This window comes from Hemicordylus capensis, chromosome 2, assembly GCF_027244095.1.
Source record: "Hemicordylus capensis ecotype Gifberg chromosome 2, rHemCap1.1.pri, whole genome shotgun sequence".
Taxonomy (NCBI): Eukaryota; Metazoa; Chordata; class Lepidosauria; order Squamata; family Cordylidae; genus Hemicordylus; species Hemicordylus capensis.
In genome coordinates this window covers 417,607,549-417,630,886 of record NC_069658.1, presented here as the reverse complement: position 1 = coordinate 417,630,886, position 23,338 = coordinate 417,607,549, and the positions used below count along the sequence as shown (strand labels likewise).

The 23,338-nt window shown below is 44.0% G+C and overlaps 1 protein-coding gene across 3 annotated transcripts in view; it reads left to right on the top strand.

Annotated features, from left to right (window-relative positions):
- The first annotated feature begins 1,753 nt into the window (after positions 1-1,753).
- Positions 1,754-23,338, top strand: part of RAB11FIP4 (RAB11 family interacting protein 4) — a 312,484-nt gene continuing 290,899 nt past the window's right edge. The window contains exon 1 of one of the 3 annotated variants that reach the window (XM_053289861.1): positions 1,754-2,035. In XM_053289861.1, the coding sequence (XP_053145836.1) occupies positions 1,883-2,035 (153 nt within the window). In that variant the 5' untranslated portion in view covers positions 1,754-1,882. The remainder of the gene's footprint in view (positions 2,036-23,338) is intronic. The other 2 variants (XM_053289863.1, XM_053289862.1) reach the window with 2 other exon arrangements.

Sequence of the window (23,338 nt, the reverse complement as noted above, 5' to 3'; positions counted from 1 at the left end):
CTGGCCTTGGTGGTCAGTCCCAGTGCTGCCTCCGCGGCCTGGCCCACCACCGGGCTGAGTGCCCCCTTTGTGGCCGGGCCCACCACGCCAAGTGCTGCCTCCGCAGCCTGCCGGGCTGGCTGCCGCCGCTTGCCAGTCTCTGCGGCTGGCCTCTTTGGGGCCAGCCACCTCTCCCCCCACCCCCACCTTCCGCCCCAGTATCCGGGCCCACCGCAGCCTCACCGCCGCCAGCGGGCCCGCGGCCACCATTGCTGGGCCAGGCCCGCCAGCCGGGGCTGAGTACTGGTTCGGCGGCCTGCCGGTGGCCTCCACAGCCGCCGCTTGCCTCCCCCAGTGCCAGCCAGTCCCAGGGCCAGCAGGGTGGCCCACTGCTGCCATTGGCCTGCACCCCAGTCAATCAGATGGCTTGCCGGGACACAAATTCCATGGCACACCCAGGATAGATAGATAGATAGATAGATAGATAGATAGATAGATAGATAGATAGATAGATAGATAGCATTACTCCAGTAATTATGCATTGCCCCTAGAACTTCTTTCAAGTATTACAAGGCATGTGGGATGGTCCCAGTCCAATGTAAACTAAGTATGGAGTAAGTTCTGTTCAACCTAGTGGAACTTCCTTTTGAACAAATACTGGGGCATTGATACCCAGAAGAAAGTTCCACTAGCTTGAACGGAACTTACTCCATACTTAGTTTACATTGGATTGGGGCCATCTCACATGCCTTGCAACACTTGAATGTAGTTCTGGGGATAAACTCAGATGAATCTTGGTATAAATTAAAATAAAATTGCCAGAGGGTCATATACTCAAGATCTCTATGCACAGATTACTCATCCCTTAATATGTTTTAAGTGCCCTTGTATACAAAACCAAGGCAATTAAGTAATGGGGGGAAATAGTGGCTGATGAGAAAATTAATTCAAAGCCCCATCGAAAGTAAGAAGACAAGCTAGGCAATATTTACCTTGTCCTTAATTTCAGTGGGAATACTCTGAGTAAATTTCCTCATGTCTGTCTGTTCAAGATCACACCTTTCCACGCCAAGTTAATTATTCCTGATTAAATAGAGTGTCTCGAGGTCCATTCTCTTGATCGTTATTCTGAATCCTCATACCAACCAAAAAACACTTCATTCATTCGTTCATTCGATTTCTATACCGCCCCTTCCACAAATGGCTCAGGGCGGTTTACACAGAAATAACAAATAAATAAGATGGATCCCTGTCCCCAAGGGGCTCACAATCTAAAAAAGAAACACAAGGTAGACACCAGCAACAGTCACTGGAGATACTTATTGAAAGGGTCGAAGAATCTACCATAATTGTGTTTGCAAGTAGTTAAAAGCGTCAAGAGACCACTGATTCGTTATGTGTCGTGATCTTGATGTACTTCTTCTCTTTCAGTACACACGGATGGCTGAAGTGAAGGGTTCTAATCTGCTTTAATTATTGTGGGGAAGGAGAAGGGAAGGTGGTGATAGTTCTCCGGCTTAATTGATCCGGAGTGGAAGAGTCGGTGACATGAAAACACTCGCCACAGGCGGCGAGTCCTCTGGGTGGGGTTAGAGTGCGAACCCTGCTGGTCACTTTGTATTCTAGTAGTCCGCACCGTTCTCATGCTTACGAGGGCTGGAGGTCTCCTTGGACGTGCCTGATCCATCCGTCGCGGCCAGCGTTTTGCCTCCTCTCTCGCCATTGTTTCTTCCCTCCTTCTCCTCCTCCCGCTTTCTCCTCCCTTTGCTGATGTCATTCTCTGGCTGCTCAGGCTGAAGGCAGCGGCAAGAACAGCTCGTAGGAGCCGCTTGCGATCATGGCTGCTGCGGTGGGGTGGAAGAGCCTCTCGCCCGCGGCGTCCAGCTAATCCCCGGAGGGCGCGATGGAGCCCAGTGGTCTCGGGGAGCCACCGAATCTGATGCAGTTCCTGCGGAAACTCAAGGAAGTCTTCGATGTGTGTGATGAGGACGCCGACGGCTTCATCCGAGTGGAGCATTTCGTCGCCCTGGGGCTGCAGTTTGGCCAAGGGGATGAGGTAAGGGGAGCGATGGGGGAGAATCATCAGTTGGAGGGGAGCATTGGGGGACATGTTGCCATCTCGGTTGTGTCTCCTTTCTGGCGGTAGGAGAGCCAGATACTTAATTCCTTACTTCTATTCCTTGTGGGGGAGACCCACTTGGATCATGCTATTGCTAGGGGCACCCTAAATGCTGCCGAACCTCATTTCTTAGGGAAACTCCCCCCTCCCATTCCATAAAAGTGACACACATTCCTGGCAGCAAAGTATTGCATAATATTGCTTGGGACTGCCAGGGTTCAGTCTTGGGATGTATGAGGCAGTGGAAAGCCGTTGAGCATGTGCAGAGTGCCTTTTTCTTGTTGCTGTGATTGCTACATATTTGGACTGGAGAAAGGATGTTCAAGGAGACTTGAATCTTAGTGGCCCACACACTTCACAAAATAAGTCCTGAGGGATACCCTTGCTTTTTGGAAGAGTTACCCATGCAGCCATAGAGCTCTGCCCTAAGGTAGATAGTATTCTAATAAAATACCCTGCTCTGTCTCCTACCTTCACATGACAACACTAGTGTAAGAGAGTCCTACGGTGGAACAGAACAGAACTCCATAAAACCGTGTTAGTGACAAATCTACCACCAGCTCCTTGGCACTGAACCCCATGGAACCATGGAATGGCATAAGATATCCTAGTGCCACAGAACAAAAGGCCTTTGCATTAAGAACCATGGGACAGACCTACAATACCAGCATTTTAGGAATCCCATATATCTCCAGTTCTATAGCATAGGCCTTCAAATGATCTAAAAAGTCAATTTGCAATCCTTAATCCCTTTCCCCCCCCAGGGTAGAGTCATTGAATTACCCCCAATTTCAAATGCAAACTGGAAAAAAAGTGGCCAGATTTGGGGTAGAATAGAATCACCCCTATTTTGACCCAAATTGATTTGGGTGCCATTTTGAGGCCCATTTTGCTGGGAAAACGGGCCTCAAAATGGTGGGGAGAGCTGGTCTACTGATAGGGATCAGTGGGTAGACCAACTCCTGAGGCAGGCTGATGCACTAAGTCTGGAGTGGAGGATTGGTCTACCTGCTGATCCCAATTGGTAGACGAGAGCTGGTCAACCAATTGGGATCGGCGGGTAGACCAATCCTCTGCTCCATACTTAGTGCATCAGCCTGCCTCGAGAGCTGGTCTACCCACTGATCCCTATCAGTAGACCAGCTCTCCCCACCATTTTGAGGTCCATTTTTTTCAGGAAAATGGTGCCCAATGTGCCTAATTGATTCGGGACGAATCGGGGTGATTTCTCGAGGCAGCTGGCCAAGCCAGCTGCTTTCAACAAATCATTTGGAGGAGGGGGTTAACAATTCTATTCTACCTCAAATTGGATTTCAGAAATGGATTCATGCACTCCCCTATCCTGCACATGGCAGTGGCACATGACCGGCTGGTCTTGGGCTGAACTGCACAACATTGTTGCAAGCTGCATAGCAGTCATGAAAACTGGTCCTCAGATGTCTCACTAGCCACCACAAGCTTCCTCCTTAGTCAAGTGTATTTTGTACACTGCCTGGAGATGTACATATCAGGTGGTATAGAAATATGATAAAATAAATAAATGTGCCCTTTGTTCCAGATTTTGCCTCTTGGAGAAACTACTTGCATCATGTTTCTGTCACTAGCCCTGTATCTTCTCCCCCGCACTGTCCCCCCAGTAGCCTACTGGACCAAGAAATCTTATTCTTCTCCCAAGCCACTAGTACAACTTCTGCCTGCTGCTTTTATGACCTGATCTTGCTAGCTCTTTCCTGGTTTCATTGGGTAATTTTGCACAAAATGTCAATAGTTGTAGGGCAAAGCTCTTGTTCAAATTATTTTTGCATTACTGAATGTAAATAGAACTCTCTCTCTAAAGCAGCCTACAGGCATCAGAGACACGTTAAGGAGGAAATTTTGAGTTATTTCAATATTGGTTTAGCTTAAGACTTCTTCTCAAGTGTGAGGGAGCTTATATGCACTTGATTGACTTTACATGTTTGATCTTGTGGTTCGCTCCGTTGCTGATGAGAAGCAAGAGCATAAGGCCTGTAGTTCTGCTCCAGTATAAAAGGAATATGTTGTAAAGCAGGGTCAAAGCCTTGAGCCCTTCAAATCATTACCTTGAAGCAGTCGATTGAAATGGGTGGAATTCGTCTTGAGTTAGCGGCTTGGAGAGTGGAATGTTGGATTGCAGTCCTCATACACACCTTAGCTTAGAGGAGATAACTCTCTAGGTCATGGCTTCCCAACCTTTTCAAAGACGTTGCAAACCTTCAGCTCAGTACCCTGTAGAGATTGATTGTGTGTGCGCGCACACACATTTAAATGTCTCAGTTATGAGACAGGCTGCTCCAGTACTTTGGTTTACATCCAAACTAAATTACTCATAAGTACTCCCATTGAGTCTAATGGAACAGCATATTTCAACAAGTCTGCTTATGAGCAGTGTGGATGCAGTGGGGAGGCAGGAAGGCTCTGAGTACCCCCTGAGAACTCACTGAAGTACTCCTAGGGGTACTAGTACCTCCTGTTGGGAAACCCTGCCCTAGGTGGTTTGTTGATCCCTTTTTTGGCATTCAGTGGAATGACTGGACACACACACTGGCTTGAGCCTGGAGATTTTTGTTTGGTTGGTTTGCAATCCATGGCCACTACGAGGCAGCATCTTTTCCCTTAAAATTTCTATTGCCTCTCTTGGGTGTAGCAGCTTCAAGTGCACGGATGTTGCCTTAAGAGTGTTTTTTACATGTATTGCTTCAGTTTACTTGTGTCTGATCCAAAGATGCTTCATCCAGAGAAGCAATCTGTGGCAAAATCCGCTAGTCCTTGCTTGCATCAGTCTAGCACTGAAGGTCATCATGGGATCTCCTTTCTCAAGGTATTCAGTGTTTTTGTGTCAATGGGGAATAAGTGCATACAGAGTAATGCCTAACAGGACTTAACACTAAAGTGAGGCTGTCCATTTATTAAATATTAGCTACAGAGTTGTTTGTGCTGTGATCACCTTCTGGTTTGTGCTCTCATTCCTTTTTGACCTTGTTTTCAGAGCCATGTCAGCTCTCCTTTCCACCCATCGTCAGGGTAGACTATGCTTCTGAGCAGAAAGGTGCTTGGATGGGAAGAAGATCCATTTGTGTACCATGTTTTTCCCCTCTCAGAGAAAATTTGTATGAAAAGCTTTACACGAAAAGCAGAGTTGTCATAGGTTTTCCAATCCAAATAAGTTTTTTCCACCCGTAATCCTCAATGGGGGGAAAAACCTTTCTGACCCATGCAAAGCTAAGTTGACTAGATGCAAAGATATGTCTTTAGTACTTGTGCAGAAGTTGAGCTTTTGGCAGGCATGGCTTTAATGCATGTATATGCCACCTTTGCATTAAAATGATCTGCAAGAAGGCTTGGATCAGGTAAAAATTAAAATGCATTAAAACCAGCCTGAGGCAGAACAGCAGCATGGGACTAACAACAAGGGCAATCAGCTTAAAGGTAAAAAACAAAGACAAAATGATGATTAAATGGCAGGGAACAAAAATGTTTCATTTGCAAAGACTCTGCAAGGAAGTGTTGCTGAGCAGGTGCTTAAAACACCGAGAAGGAGCCAGATGAACCTCTCCCAGAAGGTTCAGTGCCAATGAAGAGAAGGCCCTGTCTGTCAAGACCACTGCCATATTTCACAGGGGTGAGGGCATTCTGAGTAGGACTTCCAAAGATGATGTGAATGTCTGAGCAGGTTCATATGAGAGTAGCTAAGCAGGGTCTGCCCTGGTTGCATATGAATGGGAGACTTGATGTGTGAGCACTGTAAGATATTCCCCTCAGGGGATGAAGCCGCTCTGGGAAGAGCAGAAGGTTCCAAGTTCCCTCCCTGACAGCTTCTCCAAGATAGGACAAGATTTATTTATTTTTTAATAGGACAAGATTTTTTTATTGAACCAACAAACTACCAAAGCATACAGTACGTTGCCAAAGCACAATTATATACAAAGTGGTTGTTTGTACATGATATATCTACAAAGATTTACACACAAGGATTTGGAAACCCACAAGGTTATGAAGTATATGCAGGTAGTACTGTAACTCGGGGGTGGGGGATTTCAAGGCACATCAGGTAATCGGGGGGGGGTTTACATCCGACATCCATTTCCACAATTGGTCCCATTGCTGTTTAGAAGAGATACTCTTGTCTTCTTGCACATAACCATACAAACTTTTCCAGAAGAGATTTACTGTCTCATCTGTGAGCACCGTAAGATATTCCCCTCAGGGGATGGAGCCACTCTGGGAAGAGCAGAAAGTCCCAAGTTCCCTCCTGGCTTCTCCAAGATAGGGCTGAGAGAGATTCCTGCCTGCAACCTTGGAGAAGCTGCTGCCAGTCTGTGAAGACAATACTGAGCTAGATAGACCAATGGTCTGACTCAGTATATGGCAGTTTCCTATTATCCTATGTTCCTAGGCAGTCACTGCTATTCTGGCCCCAAGTGGGAAAAGCTGGCGCAGCCAAAACTACTACTTCTACACCCTGCATCTTGTCAACCTATGCAAGACCTTGTGTGGTGTCATTGCACCAGTGCAATTCAGCTGCCCCAAATTGCCTCATTGATAGTGTCCTGAATGCCTTTGCTTTTGATGTTGCATTGATGTCAGGGCCCTTATACCAGGTCAGTTTTTGCTGTGCACAGCAGACCTCAGAATCAGGCTGCAAAGCACTGCAGAAGACGGCAAACAAGACATGGGTGGGGAGCCAGAATGATTGCTCTTTGATCATTAACACAAGGGATGTGCACAGAACTGGCAGGGGGGTGGCTCGAGGGTGGATGCCTTTATCCAGGATACACTCCTGCTAACTGGGCAGAGAAGCACCTTTTTAACGTGGTGATTTTCATTGTTTGGCAGGGGGAGAGTAGTGGCCCTATCCACCCCCAGCACTGTACTTCCAGTGACTGTTACTGGTGTCTGTCTTACGTTTCTGTTATTATTATTATTTCTTGTTTACACAGTCAGACAGGTGTTATTGACTGGTTTGTTTTATCCAGACATCGAGTCCTTCCCAAGGACCTGGGATGGCTGAATTTTATTGTCAGTTGTTATAGATATCGTCGCAGAATATAGGCTGTTCCCAGTCAAGCTGCTTTTTGTAATTGGCTGATGGTGATTTCTGTGGCTCCTATGGTGTTGAGGTGCTCTTCAAGGTCTTTTGGAACTGCACCCAGGGCGCCAATGACCACTGGGATTATTTTGGTCTTTTTCTGCCACAGCCTTTCAATTTCAATTTGTAGATCTTTGTATTTGGTGATTTTTTTCTATTTCTTTTTCTTCTATTCTGCTATCTCCTGGTATTGCTATGTCGATTATTATTATTATGTCGATGATGATGATGATGATGATGACATTTATATCCCGCTCTTCCTCCAAGGAGCCCAGAGCGGTGTACTACATACTTGAGTTTCTCTTTTCACAACAACCCTGTGAAGTAGGTTAGGCTGAGAGAGAAGTGACTGGCCCAGAGTCACCCAGCTAGTATCATGGCTGAATGGGGATTTGAACTCAGGTCTCCCCAGTCCTAGTCCAGCACTCTAACCATGTGAGCCCTTTGGGGACAGGGAGCCATTTTTTATTTATTTATTTATTTATTTATTTATTTATTTATTTATTTATTATTTCTCCATGTAAACTGCTTTGGAAACTTTTGTTGAAAAGCGGTATATAAATATTTGTTGTTTAACCTTTAAGGACTGGGGAGGGTGCTCTTAACCCCCCCCCCATGTTTCCCCCGCTGGTGCTGCAGTTTAAAAGGGTCCGGTGGGGAGGCAGCGTACCTCCCTGCCACCCTGATGCTTCCTTGGACCGGAAGTGACCAGAAGTACCCGGCGTGCGTGCGCCCATCCGGTCTTTCGAACCTGTATGGAGGCCTGTAAAAGGTCCTCTGAACAGGTTTGTGCACATCCCTAATTAGAACTGGGCATTAGGCTTGAGCCCTAAAAGTTTTGGAGGCAATTATAAAGGCATCTGAAATGTTTCAGCTCTGTGGTGGGGGGGGTGTTTTGGCATTTCGGTGCTGGCGGGGGTGGTTCTTTTAGGGTGGGGGAGGATGCACTCACCCCTCTTGCTGCATTTCCCCTGCCGGCACTCCATTATTTTCAAGTCCCTTGGGGCGGCAGCGTTTCTCTCTGCCGCCCCATTGCCCTCATTGGCCAGAAGTAGCGATCACGCATACGCCTGCCGTGCATGTGCATGCAATGGGCACACATGCGACCACTACTTTTAGCCACTTCCGGCCGATGAGAGCAACGGGACGGCAGGGAGGAATGCTGCCGCCCCGAGGGGCTTGAAAATAACACAGCACAGGTGAAATGCAGAGGGAGGGGTGAATGTACCCTCCTCCTCCCTTAAAGAACCACCCCCGCTGGCGCCGAAGCACTTTTGGACTCATCCCTACTGGGCATGTAATGAGAGGCTGCAGAGGAATGAGCCTGAGATGATGTACCTTTAATACCTGCACAGAAGAGAAAACAGTCTTCCAGGTCTTCCCAGTCACAACTGCAGGAAGGATTTCCTCTTAAAGGTACAGGATCCCCTTAAAACCTGAACTTGACCACCCTAACAGAGTCTCTGGAAGGTGAGTGTATCTGTTGTGTCTTCCTAAAGGTGCTAACAGTATGTTAAACCTTGAAAAGGAGGCAGCTGAGACAAAGAGGATTAAAAGTTCAGTACTTTCTGAAATGGAAAGTACGACAAATTAAGCTGCAAACTGCCAATGAATTTCAACAAGCTTAGTGAATCTATGCTTCTTATGAAATTGCTCATTAAAAAGAAATAATGCCTATTACTTATGAAGCAAAAAACCAAAAACGGTTGTAGAACCGTTTTCAGTCAGCACTGTGGTCTACAGATTGTTATGAGTGAAAGATATTTGTTTTTTAGCCTGTTGAATAAGGTAAAGAAAAGGCAAATAACTTTTAAAATGCCCGGTTAGGCTATAAGTTTGCCAGAGGCAATGAATAGGGCAACAGGGTTTCTGTGCCTAGTATTTTGTAGAAGCTGGAAACAACAGCCGTGGTTTGTTTTACAGAGCTGCTGGAGGGAAAATCTGAACCTAGTAAAATTCTCTTTTCTACATCATCATTAAAGATACAGGAATCTAGTTCTCATTGCCCTAAGCTTGCTTGCTTGCTTGCTTGCTTGCTTGCTTGCTTTCTTTCTTTCTTTCTTTCTTTCTTTCTTTCTTTCTTTCTTTCTTTCTTTCTTTCTTTCTTTCTTTCTTTCTTCTTCAGCCAAGTTAAATGTGAACGCAGCCCCACAGCACAAGCAGTGCAAGTGTCTCTTAGGGCAACAAAAGTTTTTTTGGTGTGTTTTAGTATGCTAATGAAGTTATGTGAAATCTGAGAGGTGCACTCCAGTATCCCTTGCAGTATCCCAGTGAATGCTGGTCTGCACTCTGGGACTGCAGGTGCATATGTGTGCTCCAAGCGTCATGTACCAGCCCTCTCTGAGCACAGTGGGGGAAAGTGCCTATTTCTATAGTGTTCAACCAGTTTCTGTGGAAAGAAGAGAAGGCAAGCTTAGCTCAAAGAAAAATTATCCTGTTACTACTGGTATCGCTCTCTGGATCCAAAACAGAATACATTTCTGCCAAAGTGAATGTGCATTATAAGAAATATTGTTGCTTATTTATTTGTTGTCTTGTTCTTGCTGTATTCATTTCATATCTGCTTAGGGAGTTTGTGTGGTTTCTAAGGCTGACATTTTGCTGAGTGGGAACTTAGGTGTTAATAGTGCCTTTTAAACTTGAAAATCTGCAAGGGTTATACAGAATCAGGAAGGGACTCAAGGCAGGAAGAGAAATCTGGCTGTATCAGAAAATAAGATTAGATAATTCCCTTCTAGTGTGTGTGTGTGTATTATATACACTCTAAGCGTATTTAGTGGAAGATGGAAAGAGCTAAAAATATCCTCCTTCAAGTGATCTGAGCTAATGTTTTGAGGGAAGAACGGAGCTTATTTATTCACTACATTTTAACTTGTTCTTCCTTCAAGGAGTTCATGGTGGTGTATGTGATTCCTCCACGTCAATTTTATCCTTGCAACAACCCTGAGGTTATACTGAGGTTTATTAAGAGATGTTGACTGGCTCAACCCAGCCAAATGAGCTCCAAGGTTGAGTGGGGCTTTGAACCTTGATCTGATACTCTAGACACTACACTGGCCCTTATTATTATTGTTAATGTTTATGCCTCAGTTTTTTGTTACAAATCATCCAAAGTAGTTAGCAAGGGGGGGGGGAGATAAAGTTACACAGCATAAGAATCTACCAAATACCAACTGTTTGCCCATTTCTTTTGTGGGTTGGATGGTAGGTAGCACCCATCATGCCCTACCACCCAATCCACTTTGGTGTCCCCAGGAGCTACCCATGGGGAACAATGGTGTATTTGGGGGTTTCTCCAGTGTTCCCTAAGGCTGAAACAAGTTACACTCAGAGTGCACACAAGTTCTGCATTGCAATTTTCAATGCATTTTGTGACCCTGTCTTGCAAAACACTGCAGATTAGAAACACACAGTAAAAGGGATAGGATCTGTCCTTCCCAACACAGAACACCCCCCCCCCCAAACACAGTCCAGAAATGGCCAAAAAAGAATCAATGACCCAGAATCTAGGGATATGCACGAACCAGTCCGGAGGCCATGACAGAGGCCTCTGAACTGGTTCAAACGTGTACTGGTCTGGCGCCAGCGGGGGGTGGTTCTTTAAGGGCAAGGGAGTTGCACTTACCCCTCCTGCTGGTCCCCCCGCCCAGTGCTCTGTTGTGTGAAACCGATTTTTGGGGCGGCAGCATTCCTCCCTGCCGCCCCTGCCATTTGCAGGAAATACTGGAAGTAAGAAGCGCCCGTCATTAATGCGACGTGCGTGGTGGGCATGTGCGCAGCAGTGAGCGCACATGCGCTTGTTACTTCAGGTATTTCCTGCAAACAACGGGGGCAGGGGCGGCAAGGAGGAATGCTGCTGCCCCCAAATTGGTTTCAAACAACGGAGCGCTGGTGGGGGGGACGCGGGAGATACCCACCAGCGTCGGATCATGCCTCCGCGGGTCCATGCACATCCCTACCAGAATCCACTGCCAGCCACAGTGCCATCATTGGCACAAGTTGCTCTCTTACTCAAAATTATGACTCCTTACTGCAGCGTTGCAACAACTGCCACAGCAGCACCCTTAACAGCAAGCATAGCCATGAACTCAACTAGAACATCTTCAGCCACATTTTGACAGAGTACACGTTGCAATGCAGATCACAGAGCAGAGCAGTGAGTGAAGCACAAGTTAGTCTTGAGGCTAGACATGGAACTCATCTCAGAGCAATCACCAAGAACATACTACACACACACACAGACACACACACACAGACACAGACACACACACACACACACACACACACACACACACAGCTGAGCTGCCACTGTCCATTTCTCACCACAATGCTATCTCACAAACAAACAAAACCACAACTCAAGGAAGGCAAACAGTTCTGCCTTTGACTATCTGAGATGCTGCAAAACCAGATAGGTAATATAGCAGCAATAGCACAGCATTTTATACTCAAAACCACAAAATCAAATCATCCTTGATTCCTTCCTTTCTTCCTATTCTGATGTACCCTCCTCAAGGGTACACTAAGGGCTCTCTCTGCCTCCCAGGCCCTTTGAATGCATATTGAAATTCCCTTCTTTTTTTTGTTCCCCCTCTCTTCTCCCTCCCCCCCAGCCAATGGGGGCACAGTTGCCCCTGACAACACTTAAAAAAAAAACTTTTATATCCCACTTTTCCTCTGAGGATCTCAGAGCAGTCTACATGGTTATTTTTATCCTCACAACAACCCTGTGAGGTAGGTTAGGCTGAGAGATACATGACTGGCCCAGAGTCACCCAGTGAGTTTTATGGTTGAATGGGGATTTGAACTCGGATCTTCCCAGTCCTAGTCCAACACTCTAACCATTACACTGTGCTGGCTCACTTGATCTGTAGGATATCTCAAGCAGTAGCAAGCCAGTACTAGGAAACCAACCAGCAAGGGAAAAACAGGCCTCCAAAATGGTGCTTGGAATTTTTTGAGCTCAAAATGGGGTCATTTTGTTTCAAGCTGGAAACACACACTTTATTTTAAACACTTGAAACTGCATTTTGAGCTTGAAATATTTTGCACATCGCTAGTTTAATCCATGGTGTTATCTGTCAGAGATGTATTAAACTGCAACTTTTCAGTGGAAGCTTGTGGTGGTAAGTCCAAGGGCTCTGGACATGGCAAACATCCTGCTATTCTGAGTTCAGATTGAATATATCTGCCTTGCCAGTCAACTATGGTGTGGCATTTCTTGGTTTTTTTCATTATATGTAATTGCTTTATTTGTGGATTCAGATATGCAGCTGTGCATCTTTGTGATTAATAGGGTTACCACACTTGTCTGGAAGGGTTCCTATGCCTTAAAACCACTATATAGTATAGCCAAATAACTTCAACAGATATTTCTTGTTTGCATCTTTATCTTCATTTTGAGAGGCTGCACCTGCTGAATTTCTACTTGGGTTTAAACTGTTAGCTTGGATGAATTTCTGCCTGGGTGGATGTTAGCTACAGAGGAGAGCTGGCCTTCTGTAGCAAGCATGATTTGTCCCCTTAGCTAAGCAGGGTCCACCCTGGTTACATTTGAATGGGAGACTTGGAAGTGTGAGCACTGTAAGATATTCCCCCCAGGGGATGGAGCTGATCTGGGAAGAGCAGAAGGTTCCAAGTTCCCTCTCTGGCATCTCCAAGATAGGGCTGAGAGAGATTCCTGCCTGCAACCTTGGAGGAGCTGCTGCCAGTCTGTGAAGACAGTACTGAGCTAGATAGACCAATGGTCTGACTCAGTATATGGCAGTTTCCTATGTTCCTATTAGCAACTCAGTCTAATAGGTAGCTGCAGCACTGGAATAGCACTGATACCAAAGGTGCCTTAATTTGAATTTGGCTGGGTCATGAAATCGCCGTGTTTCACCATAAACAGGGGCATGACTGGAAAAGAGTAGGAGCATAATATGGTGTCACCTCACCTTTTTGCCTGGCCAGCCAAGTCTTAACTTTTAGAACCCTGTAATGAGCTCTCACCTGTACTTGCTGGAAGCAAAAGTCTGTCCTGCAGGGAAAAGAACGAAAAAGATGATGAAGCTTGTGAGTGATGATTGTTGGTAATGGTGTGATCTGGCTATGGCGTGGGGTGGTGGGGGAACAGGACAATATGTGTGTGTGTATTGTTAATTTGCATTTTGGTGTGTGGGTCTAGCATGCGCTTGAACGCTGTGAAATAAAGAAACGCTGCAAGGAATTAAAATAATAAAATAAATTCATTTTATTATTTTTATTCCTTGCAGCGTTCCTTTATTTTGCAGCCACTATTTAAAGTTTAGGATCTAAGTATGTAAAGGTCTTCTGTTGAAGTAATGCAGTGTTGCAGGTCTGCAGGTACAGTATAAGTTACTCACAGATTCTTTCAAGATGAATAAAATAGAAGTTTACTAATAAACTTAATAAACTATTTAATAAAATAGGAGTTGACGAATTAAAAGTTCTGATGTTAACTTAGTTCTCTACTTAGACAGTAGTGTAGTTTTACTTGCTTGGTTACAGGACTCTTGTCTTGATAGTTACAGAGCCTTTGTGGTGTAGTGGTTAGAATGCTGGACTAGGACCAGGGAGACTTGAGTTCAAATCCCCATTCAGCCATGATACTTGCTGGGTGACTCTGGGCCAGTCACTTCTCTCTCAGCCTAACCTACTTCACAGGGTTGTTGTGAGGAGAAACCTAAGTATGTAGTGCACCGCTCTGGGCTCCTTGGAGGAAGAGCAGGATATAAAATGTAAAAAATAAAAATAAATAAATAAATAAATAAATAAATAATAATACAGTTCTGGAATTTGCAACTTTTAGAAGAATGATTGTTTTTAAACTGTTCTTCTTCACAGATCCTACAGCTGGTCAGCTTTAAACATATATATGAATACAATGAATATTTATATACTGCTTTTCAACAAAAGTTCCCAAAGCAGTTTATATAGATTTAAATAAATAAAATGGCTCTCTGTCCACAAAGGGCTCACAATCTTAAAAAAAGAAACACATCTTAGGCACCAGCAACAGCCACTGGAGGGATGCTGTGCTGGGGATGGATAGGATTAGTTGCTCTCTCCCTGCTAAATAAAGAGAACCGCCACTTTAAAAAGGTATCACACAGGATGTTACCTCCCAGCCACTGTACATCAGATCAGTGTTCTCTCTAAGGTGTGCGCATGTGCGTGCTCTCGCACAGTTTTTGATGTCTGCTCAGTTAATTTTAGATCCTGCTCAGAATGAATCAGGAAGGCCCCTCTCTGAATGCACATGCACATACACTGCCTCGATCCTGCCACCCAGAACAAAACTCATTCCGCACATAGATGAAAAAAATTAGAGAGGACACTGCATCAGATACTTAACACAGCGAACCTTCAGTTCTAACTGTTCGCTTCCGGGTCCAATTCAAAGTGCTGGTTCTCACCTACAAAACCCTAATGGGGTTCGTGGTCGCCTCTCTCAGCCGGTTGTATCCCAGCCTGTGAGGTCTTCTCAGCTGGCCCTCCTTAGTGTCCCAGGCCCTGGTGTAGTGTGTGGTGTCTGGGCCCGTAGGAGGGCCGTCTCTGTGGCCACCTCTCTTCTTTGGAACACTCCCCCCCCCAAGATTCGTTCAGCCCCCTCCCTGGCTGCTTTTAAGGCCCTTCTTAAGACCCACCTGTTTTGCCAGACATTTGCCCTTTGATAATGATGATGATACCGTAATTCTAACTGGTCATTTTAAAACTCCCCCTCTCACTAAACTAGGGATTTCCCAGTCTTGGCTGCAGGGCTTTTCTCTGCTGGACTCTTAGTGTGGTCTTTAACCCCTTCTTGCCCAGATGACATTCCAAACCCAAGCAACCATATAGCACTAAACATTATTTAAACATATCTCAAACCTCATCTCATTACACATTTCTATATTGCCCTCCTCCCTGAGACCCAGACTTGACTGCATTAAGCCCAGGGCCCTTTCTGATTCGTATTAGGGACCGAGAACTTTTTCACATAGGATACTTCAAGCAGTTTTATTTGACAAAGCATATATGACACTGTCTTTCTAGTGTAAACTAATGTAAAGTCCACTAAGACAATACCTTTCCACAAGTTGGATACTTTTGGATACTTGGATACTTTTTCTGCTATATTATAATTGGGTGTTACTGCTTTTTAAAAATGATTTATTTGTTTGTTTGTTTATTTGTTTAACTTATATACCACCCAAACTTTCATCTCTGGGTGGTTATGATAGCGTAACATTTCAAATATATTGGGGTTTTTTGCCTGTTGCAACTACCGTGGGTACTTAGGACTGAAAAATGGGACACACATTTAACAAATCTATGCCATCAGTTTTACTGGGGTCTGGACCTGTCTCACATTCTTGAGGAAAGGGAAAACATGTTTACCCTGTGTCTGCTGAGAAGAGGCTCCTGCCAGATTGACCTGTGATCATGGCCGCTGTGTAGAAGGAGCACAAAGGTAGTTGCCTTGGTCATGCAGCATATAAATGTTTTAAATAAATAAATGTGCCTTCAGGCTTCCCTGGCAGGTCACTTGAGACTACTAGTATTGCTCAGTGCCCAGCACTAACTAGGTAGCTGGCTAAGAGCCAGAGAAGTGTGCACCTGAGTCTTCCTCAGCTGGCAAGAGGAACATAGGAAGCTGCCATATACCGAGTCAGACTATCGTTCTATCCGGCTCAGTATTGTCTTCACAGACTGGCAGCGGCTTCTCCAGGGTTGCAGGCAGGAATCTCTTTCAGCCCTATCTTGGAGATGCTTCCAGGGAGGGAACTTGGAAGCTTCTACATGTAAGCATGCAGATGCTTTCCCCAGAGTAGCCCCATCCCCTAAGGGGAATACCTTACAGTGCTCATATGTAGTCTCCCATTAGAGTGCAAACCAAGGCAGACCCTGCTTAGCAAAGGGGACAATTCATGCTTGCTACCACAAGACCAGCTTTCCTCCTACCTGGGGAGAGGTCTTTCATGGGATGTTCCTGAAGAGCACCTCAGACTGCTCTCTCTAAGCTTCTCTGCATTCTTCAAGCAGATTGGGCACCGGTACTTGTTTTAAAAGCGGGGGGGGGGGGAAGGGAGGTGGGGCTGGGAGCAGGGATAGCACTGCTGGCACTTTCCCTTTCAAACGGGACTTTAATTGGAGCTGTCTTTTAGTCTAGTGCTGAAAGTAGTGTATTAAGTTATATGTCACTTTTGATTCAAATAATGGATTTCAAATGATTTCACAGACAATATCGGACTATGTAATTTAGTCAGGAAATGGTATATTGCAAATTAAATTTGGGGGATATGTATTGGCATAAGATACCATACTATTTTAATTATTTGAATAGTTGAATGCACAGTAAAAATATTCCTGGCATTTAAGTAATTCACAGTCATGAGAGCCAGTGTGGTGGTGTGGGCAGAGTTTTGGGCTTGCATTGTAGACCTGGCATCCAATGTCTGTTGAGCCCTGAAGCTTGCTGGGTGACCATGAGCCAGTCACCATCTTCTAGTCTAACCTACCTCACAGCATTGTGGTGAGGATAAGCCAGCGTGGTGTAGTGGTTAGAGTGCTGGACTAGGATTGGGGAGAACTGAGTCCAAATCCCCATTCAGCCACGATACTTGCTGGGTGACTCTGGGCCAGTCACTTCTCTCTCAGCCTAACCTATTTCACAGGGTTGTTGCAAGGAGAAACCTAAGTATGTAGTACTCCACTCTGGGCTCCTTGGAGGAAGAGCGGGATATAAAATGTAATAAATAAGCAAGGACAATCAAGCTTGTTGCCCTAAGCAACTTTGAGGGTGACAAGACAAATATAAAATCACTTTAAAGTACATGCATAACATTGTGGTATCAAGGATGAAAAATGCAAGACTTGATACTATTCCACTGCAAAGGCCACTGTAGCTGGGGATGATGAGAGTTGTAGTCCAACAACATTCGGGAACCCACATTTGAGAACTTCCGACTTACTCCCTTGCCAGTTTTGGCCAAGTCAATTAGTGTGTGTGTGTGCACGCGCTCATGTGCTTCATTGTTCACATTTGGTGCAACAAGCGATCCTCCCATGGGTGATGGTGTGGATACATATGTCTGACTGTCAATACATGTTTCCCTGGACCCATGTGAAATAACTTGTTTGGGAAAATAAAATGCACATTAGTGCATCTATACACAAGCAACTATTTATGTACCGTGATTTTCAGTAGAAATGCCGTGGCAGGTACATTTTTTAAAGTTGTTTTTTGCTGCCTGTGGCATTTACGTGGGAATTTGGAACAAGCCGGAAAAGTGCTCCCGCTGATGCGGCATTTACACGAGATTTCTGGGTGGGATTTCTGGCAATATTTTCATGGGAGAAATGGCGCCCAAACGGCATAAGAGTTACACTGCTAGTTTCAAGCTGACAGTTGGGCAAAGAGCCAAACAGATTGGAAACAGAGATTCAGCCTGCGAATTTGAAGTGGATGAACACTGCATTGGTAGGTGGATATCAGAAAAAGATGACCTGGCAAGGATGCTAGAATCAAAACGTGCAAGAAGAAGTGGTGTTGCAGCCTGTCCTGATTTGGAGAATAACCTCGAGCAGTGGATTAAAGAGAAAAAGGACTGCCACTCTCTACTGTGAAAATACTCCTACAAGCAAAATTAATGGCAGAACAAATGGGAATAACTTTAAAGGTAGCCCGTCTTGGTGCTATAGATTTATGAGGCAGAAGAATTTATCTGTGCTCACTAAAACAACAATGGGATAGCAGTTGCCAAAGGACTGGCGGGTGGGGAAAAAATCAGCATTCTTAAAGTTTGTTGCAGATGCTGTTGAGAGGGGAACATTTGTGCAATCTCAGATAATAAATATGGATAAAATTCCACTGATGTTTGACTGTCCTCCAAATAGGACTGTGAATGAAAAAGGAGGAAAAAACAGTTTTCATAGTGACAACCGGAAATGAGAAGACATCTTTAACGTGCACATTTGCCTGCGCCGCAAATGGCAACAAACTAAAACCAATGTTAATTTTTAAATGGAAATCTATCCCGAAAGGCAATTTTCCTGCGGATGTTCATGCTAATGAGAAGGGGTGGATGTATGAAGACAAAATGTTTGGAAGGCTTAATGAAGTTTTGGGGGAAAGGAGCTTTTTTTCCAACCATGTGGCATTTTAATAATGGACTCAATGCCTGCACATTTACTGGATTCAGTTAAAAATGAATGCAAAATGTATCAACTATGCTAGCTGTGATTCCTGGTGGTTTGACCAAAATCTTGCAGCCCTTAGACTTATTTGTGAACAAGGCATTTCAATGTGCAGTACGAAAGCATTGGGAAAACTGGATGAGGAAAGGCCTGCATACATTCACAAAGGGCGGGGAATTGCGCAAAGCAACTTGCAGCGAGATCACAAGATGGGTTTCAGAAGCATGGAAAGCTGTTAAAACTTCTTCAGTGTCTTATGGTTTCACAGAAGCTGGAATGATACAGTCTGAAAATGCTGAAAGTGATGCAACTAACAGTTCACAAGAGGATGAAAATGACAAGGATGAAGACTAGCCTGAAAAATTAGATGAGACTTTGTTAAACCTTTTTATTTTGGAGAGCGATGATTCAGACATTGAAGGTTTCCTTTGAAGTGCAATTTGAAATTTATAATGTGATGTGCTTAAAAATAAATAAAAGAAAGTTTACTATGCCGTGTAATGGGAAATTACTTCTGCAATGTGATGTGCTAAATTTTTTTCAAAAAATTGTTCAGCATTTGTCTTAATTTCCTTTCATTGCATTCACTTCCTTTCAATGTGTTAAGACTGACTGTAGTATTGTGTAGTAAAATTTTAAACTTGGCTGTACGGCAGTAAATTTTTAGGTGTTCAACACAACCCAAAAAATAATGCATGATGTCCTCCTCTAACTGCAGCGTTTATGCCAATGCAGCGTTTACGCAGGCTTTCTGAAAATTTTCAAGCTATTTGCCTTACGGTGACGTTTACGCCGATGTGGCATTTCTGCTGAAAAATACGGTACCATTCTGTCTGTCTTGTGTGTGGATAACTAGTAGTTGGTTAAGTTTTTATTTGCATAGAGTCAACTGCCTTTGGCAAAAGACAGCAAAGTAAAACAATAGAAGGTCAGACAATTTCAAAATTTAGCATGCAAATAAAATATTGGACACACCCAGATAAAAATCCCAAAGAAAATCATTATAAAACTTAGCTTTCAGAATCTCCCCCACATAACAATGCACAGCATTTTTCTCCAGAATTTTTCTTCAGATGTGAATTGCAGCAGATAAAAATGGAGCAGTGTTTTTATAGAGGGGTGCGCGCGCACACACACACACACACACACACTTTAGAATAGCAGTTAATAAGTGTGTGCATGCACTGATGGTCCCCCTAACACCTGCCCTGGCATCTTATCTAATCTCTTAGAAAGCTATACCTGCTGCTTATCTTAATATTGTTTAGGATTTTTACATGAAAAGAAAAAAAATCCAAGAGCTGTTTTTAAAAAAAGAAGAAGCTCTAGAACCTGTTTTAGGTGGTGATGCTTGTAAATATTTATATACTGCTTTTCAACAAAAAGTTCTGCAAGCAGAGAAATGCTCCATGTCCCAAATGGACTCACTACTTTTTTTTTAATTTAAAGAAAGAGACTGGAAAACATGTTGTTATTATAATTTATTATTTATCCAATTTCTATACCGCCCTTCCAAAAATGGCTCAGGGTGGTTTACACAGAGAAATAATAAATAAATGAATAAGATGGAACCTTGTCCCCAAAGGGCTCACAATCTAAAAAGAAACATAAGATAGACACCAGCTACAGTCACTGGAGGTGGATAGGGCCAGTTACTCCTCCCCTGCTAAATAAAAGAGAATCACCACGTTAAATGGTGCCTCTTTGCCAAGTTAGCAGGGGATGAATTGGGGCTATTCTTATGCTGGGATGAATGGGGACAGTTCTCTTCTCCCTATTCAATATAAGAGAACCCTAGTTTATATGAGAAAATAAATATAAATAAAAGTATACCTCTGAGTATATGCAGAATGCACCCCTTTCTCCAGTGTTTGATATCAACCACCTGGTGGGCAGAATCAATATTCCTAGTTATGTATGAACTGAGCCTCTGGGTATGGAAAAACCATATGTTCCGTCATCTGATAAAATAATGCGTGTGTCCCTTACATATGTTTGGTTTAGGTTTAGCTTGTAAAATATAACCACTGAACAATGAAAGCAAAAAGGTCTAAAGCCTGGTGAAAGAGGGTTATTTACTGATCCTTAAATGTCAGATTGCTGTTCTTCTGATCTCGGCAGCGAATAATCTCCTCCTCCTCCTGGTTGGCTGTGTTGCACTCCTACACTGAAGCTAATTCAGCACTCCACTCCACTGCTGTGTGGAAGTCTTTTGCGCATGACAAATTACTTCTCATTGGTTTTGACCAAAGTTAAAAACAGAATTCAGTTCTGTCAGTGATCCACTAGAATGCTTCAAGGGATTGCAGATTAGCCAAGGCGTGGGTGCTGAACTCGTTCCCAATATTAGGAATGTGGAGTTTGGACTTCAGTAGACCTTTAAAATGCTGACCTCTATTAAGAAGACAACGCCATCTGTGTCACCCTTTGAACTTCGTATTGCTGGAAGAATGTTAAGTGCTTTCTTTCTTGGCTACCCCAACTCATCTCAGAGAGAGAGAGTATCTGTCCGTCTCTGAGACTGACTCAGTCTCAGAGCCAGCATGGTGAAGTGGTTAGAGTGCTGGACTAGGACCGGGGAGACCCCAGTTCAAATCCCCATTCAGCCACGATACTTGCTGGGTGACTCTGAAGGTGATGATGATGATGTAGTTGGTGCCTTGGGCTACTGTTATGAGGAAAAAGTGGGGACCTCCAACAAAAAGTAGCAAGCCAGTCCCTAATAGAGTTGCTTCTGTTTTGGGCTCTAGCCCGCCTAGAATAGGAGCAGGGGCATAGCTATAATTGAATGGGAGGGTAGGGGGCAAATGTCCCTGGGCACCTGAGGGAGAGGGGGCTTGCCAGTGACCACTTTCTCCTTGATCTAGAGAAGATTTTGTCCCTTTTTGTCTCTTTCTCTCTTTCCTGAAACTTCCCCTACTGTGCTAAAGGCAGGATCAGTGCTAGGTTGTGGGATGCCCTGTGACAAAGCCCCACCCTGAGCTCCCAATGGCTGGGCAAGAGAAACTTCCCATGGATTGTATACTAACCTTATCTGGATTGTACACTTATAAGCTGAAACATGTTGTTTTATACACAAGCCCTGAAAGGGCTTTATATAGGTAGCTAAGAATTAGCTGCTATCCTAGGAACTGCTTGCATGAGCCAGTAATTATAAGCTAATGTTGAAAAGCAAAAGCTTTTGGTATACTTGGTACAGAAAGCTAAGATTATGTTTCCCAAGCATGCATCCAGAAGCTACTCTTATATGTTTGTGTGCATTGGCACATACAGGTAGAAACAACATGTTTTTTAAAGTCTACTTTCTACAAGAGCTAGTGCAGTTTTCTGTTTTGTATTGTATTGAAGTTAGAGCATGAAATTAGAGAGGCTAAATTGTTTCTTTGCACAACTGCTTGGGAGATTTTTCTAGGTCGGTTTTTCTCTTTTATGCTTGACTTAATAATATTCATTCCCGAGCTGCACTGAATGGTATTATTTTTTCTGTGACATGTCAGTGAGATTTTTAGAAAAGTTCTTGAGGATCCTGAGGATATTCAGATTTATTGTGCTTACGGATTTCTTCCTTCCTCCCTGCTATCATTAAGCTCTGGGAACTATGTAGATGAGCCACAATGAAATGTGCCATGTTGTACAATTAACATTTCTGGGAAGATGGTGGCTGCTAGCAAAGGCTTATTTGATCAAGGGCTGAGTTGTCAGTTTTGCACAGCAGATGAGCAGTCTGTAGCCAGCATCTTAGGATAACAAGAGGGATTTTTTTTTAAACACCTTCCTGTGTTCAGCAAAATAAAAAGAATTCATGATTCTCACTTGGATGACTCAACTTATCTTAGGTAGGCATGAATTTCATATCCGTGTTTGAAATTATACTAATTTAAAACAAATTAAAGCTATTAAAAATCTGTCTTGGAAATAAAGTACAAAATTGTTTTTGAGGGGGCAGGCAGGAATGAGTAAATGTTTTTCTGAATAGATAGGTTTTTACTTGCCTTCTGAATATAAGCTGTGTTGGGCTTTTCCAGGGGAAGGAATTCCACAAGACCAGCCCTGTAGTGGAAAAGGCCCAGCTATAATTCTGCTGTAAATTTATGATATGCTTTGTGGACGTTTTGGATAATACTATGGCAGTTCTGTCAAGGCCCTGGTTGATCTCTGGAATGGAAAAATGGCTGGAGCCATCAACAAAATCACTCCAGAGCAAGCTCTCCCTAGTTGCAGAGCCAATAAGGCTCATGGTTTACCACAGAATTACTAGCGATGACAGGACATATTGAGTAGCTGTAGGGGGAAACACAGACTAAGTCTAACTGGACACAAGCTAGAGAACCAGCTTGAGGCCTGTTCTGTGGTGGTCGTGGCAGCAAACAGAAGTCACGTGTCTGTCACCACCCAATCTGCAGAAAACTGCCCAGCTGAGCTTTTCCATATAGTGTGTAAGCTTATTACAACTCGGCCTGCACAATCAGACACAGGACGTGGCCACTGACCACTATGACCAATTTGCTAACCATTCCACAGACAAAGTCGCTTGCATCCATCACAACTTGGATTCCATGTTAACATTAGTAAATGAAGTACCATTGGCATCTGATTGTCCTGTTCATCTATTGTTTTCAGCCGATATGACCTGAGGATGTAGAAAGGATCATTACAAGGGATGTAAGCCACCCTGAATCTCCAGAGATGGGTGGGGCATAGAACTTTTAAAATATTGATTTATCATTTTTAAAAAAAGTATCCTGTCACATAGCTTTAAGAAGGTAATCAGGGCATCTAAGAACATATCCAACCATCAAGACCAGATGGGACATCAAAAGAGTCTTGCTGGATCAGACTAAAGGTCTGTTTAGTCCAGCAGTTTGCTTCCTGCAGTTACCAGCCAGATATGACTGGAAAGCACCCAAGCAGATGATGAAGGCATACCCCTTCTCCCCTCATTACTCCCC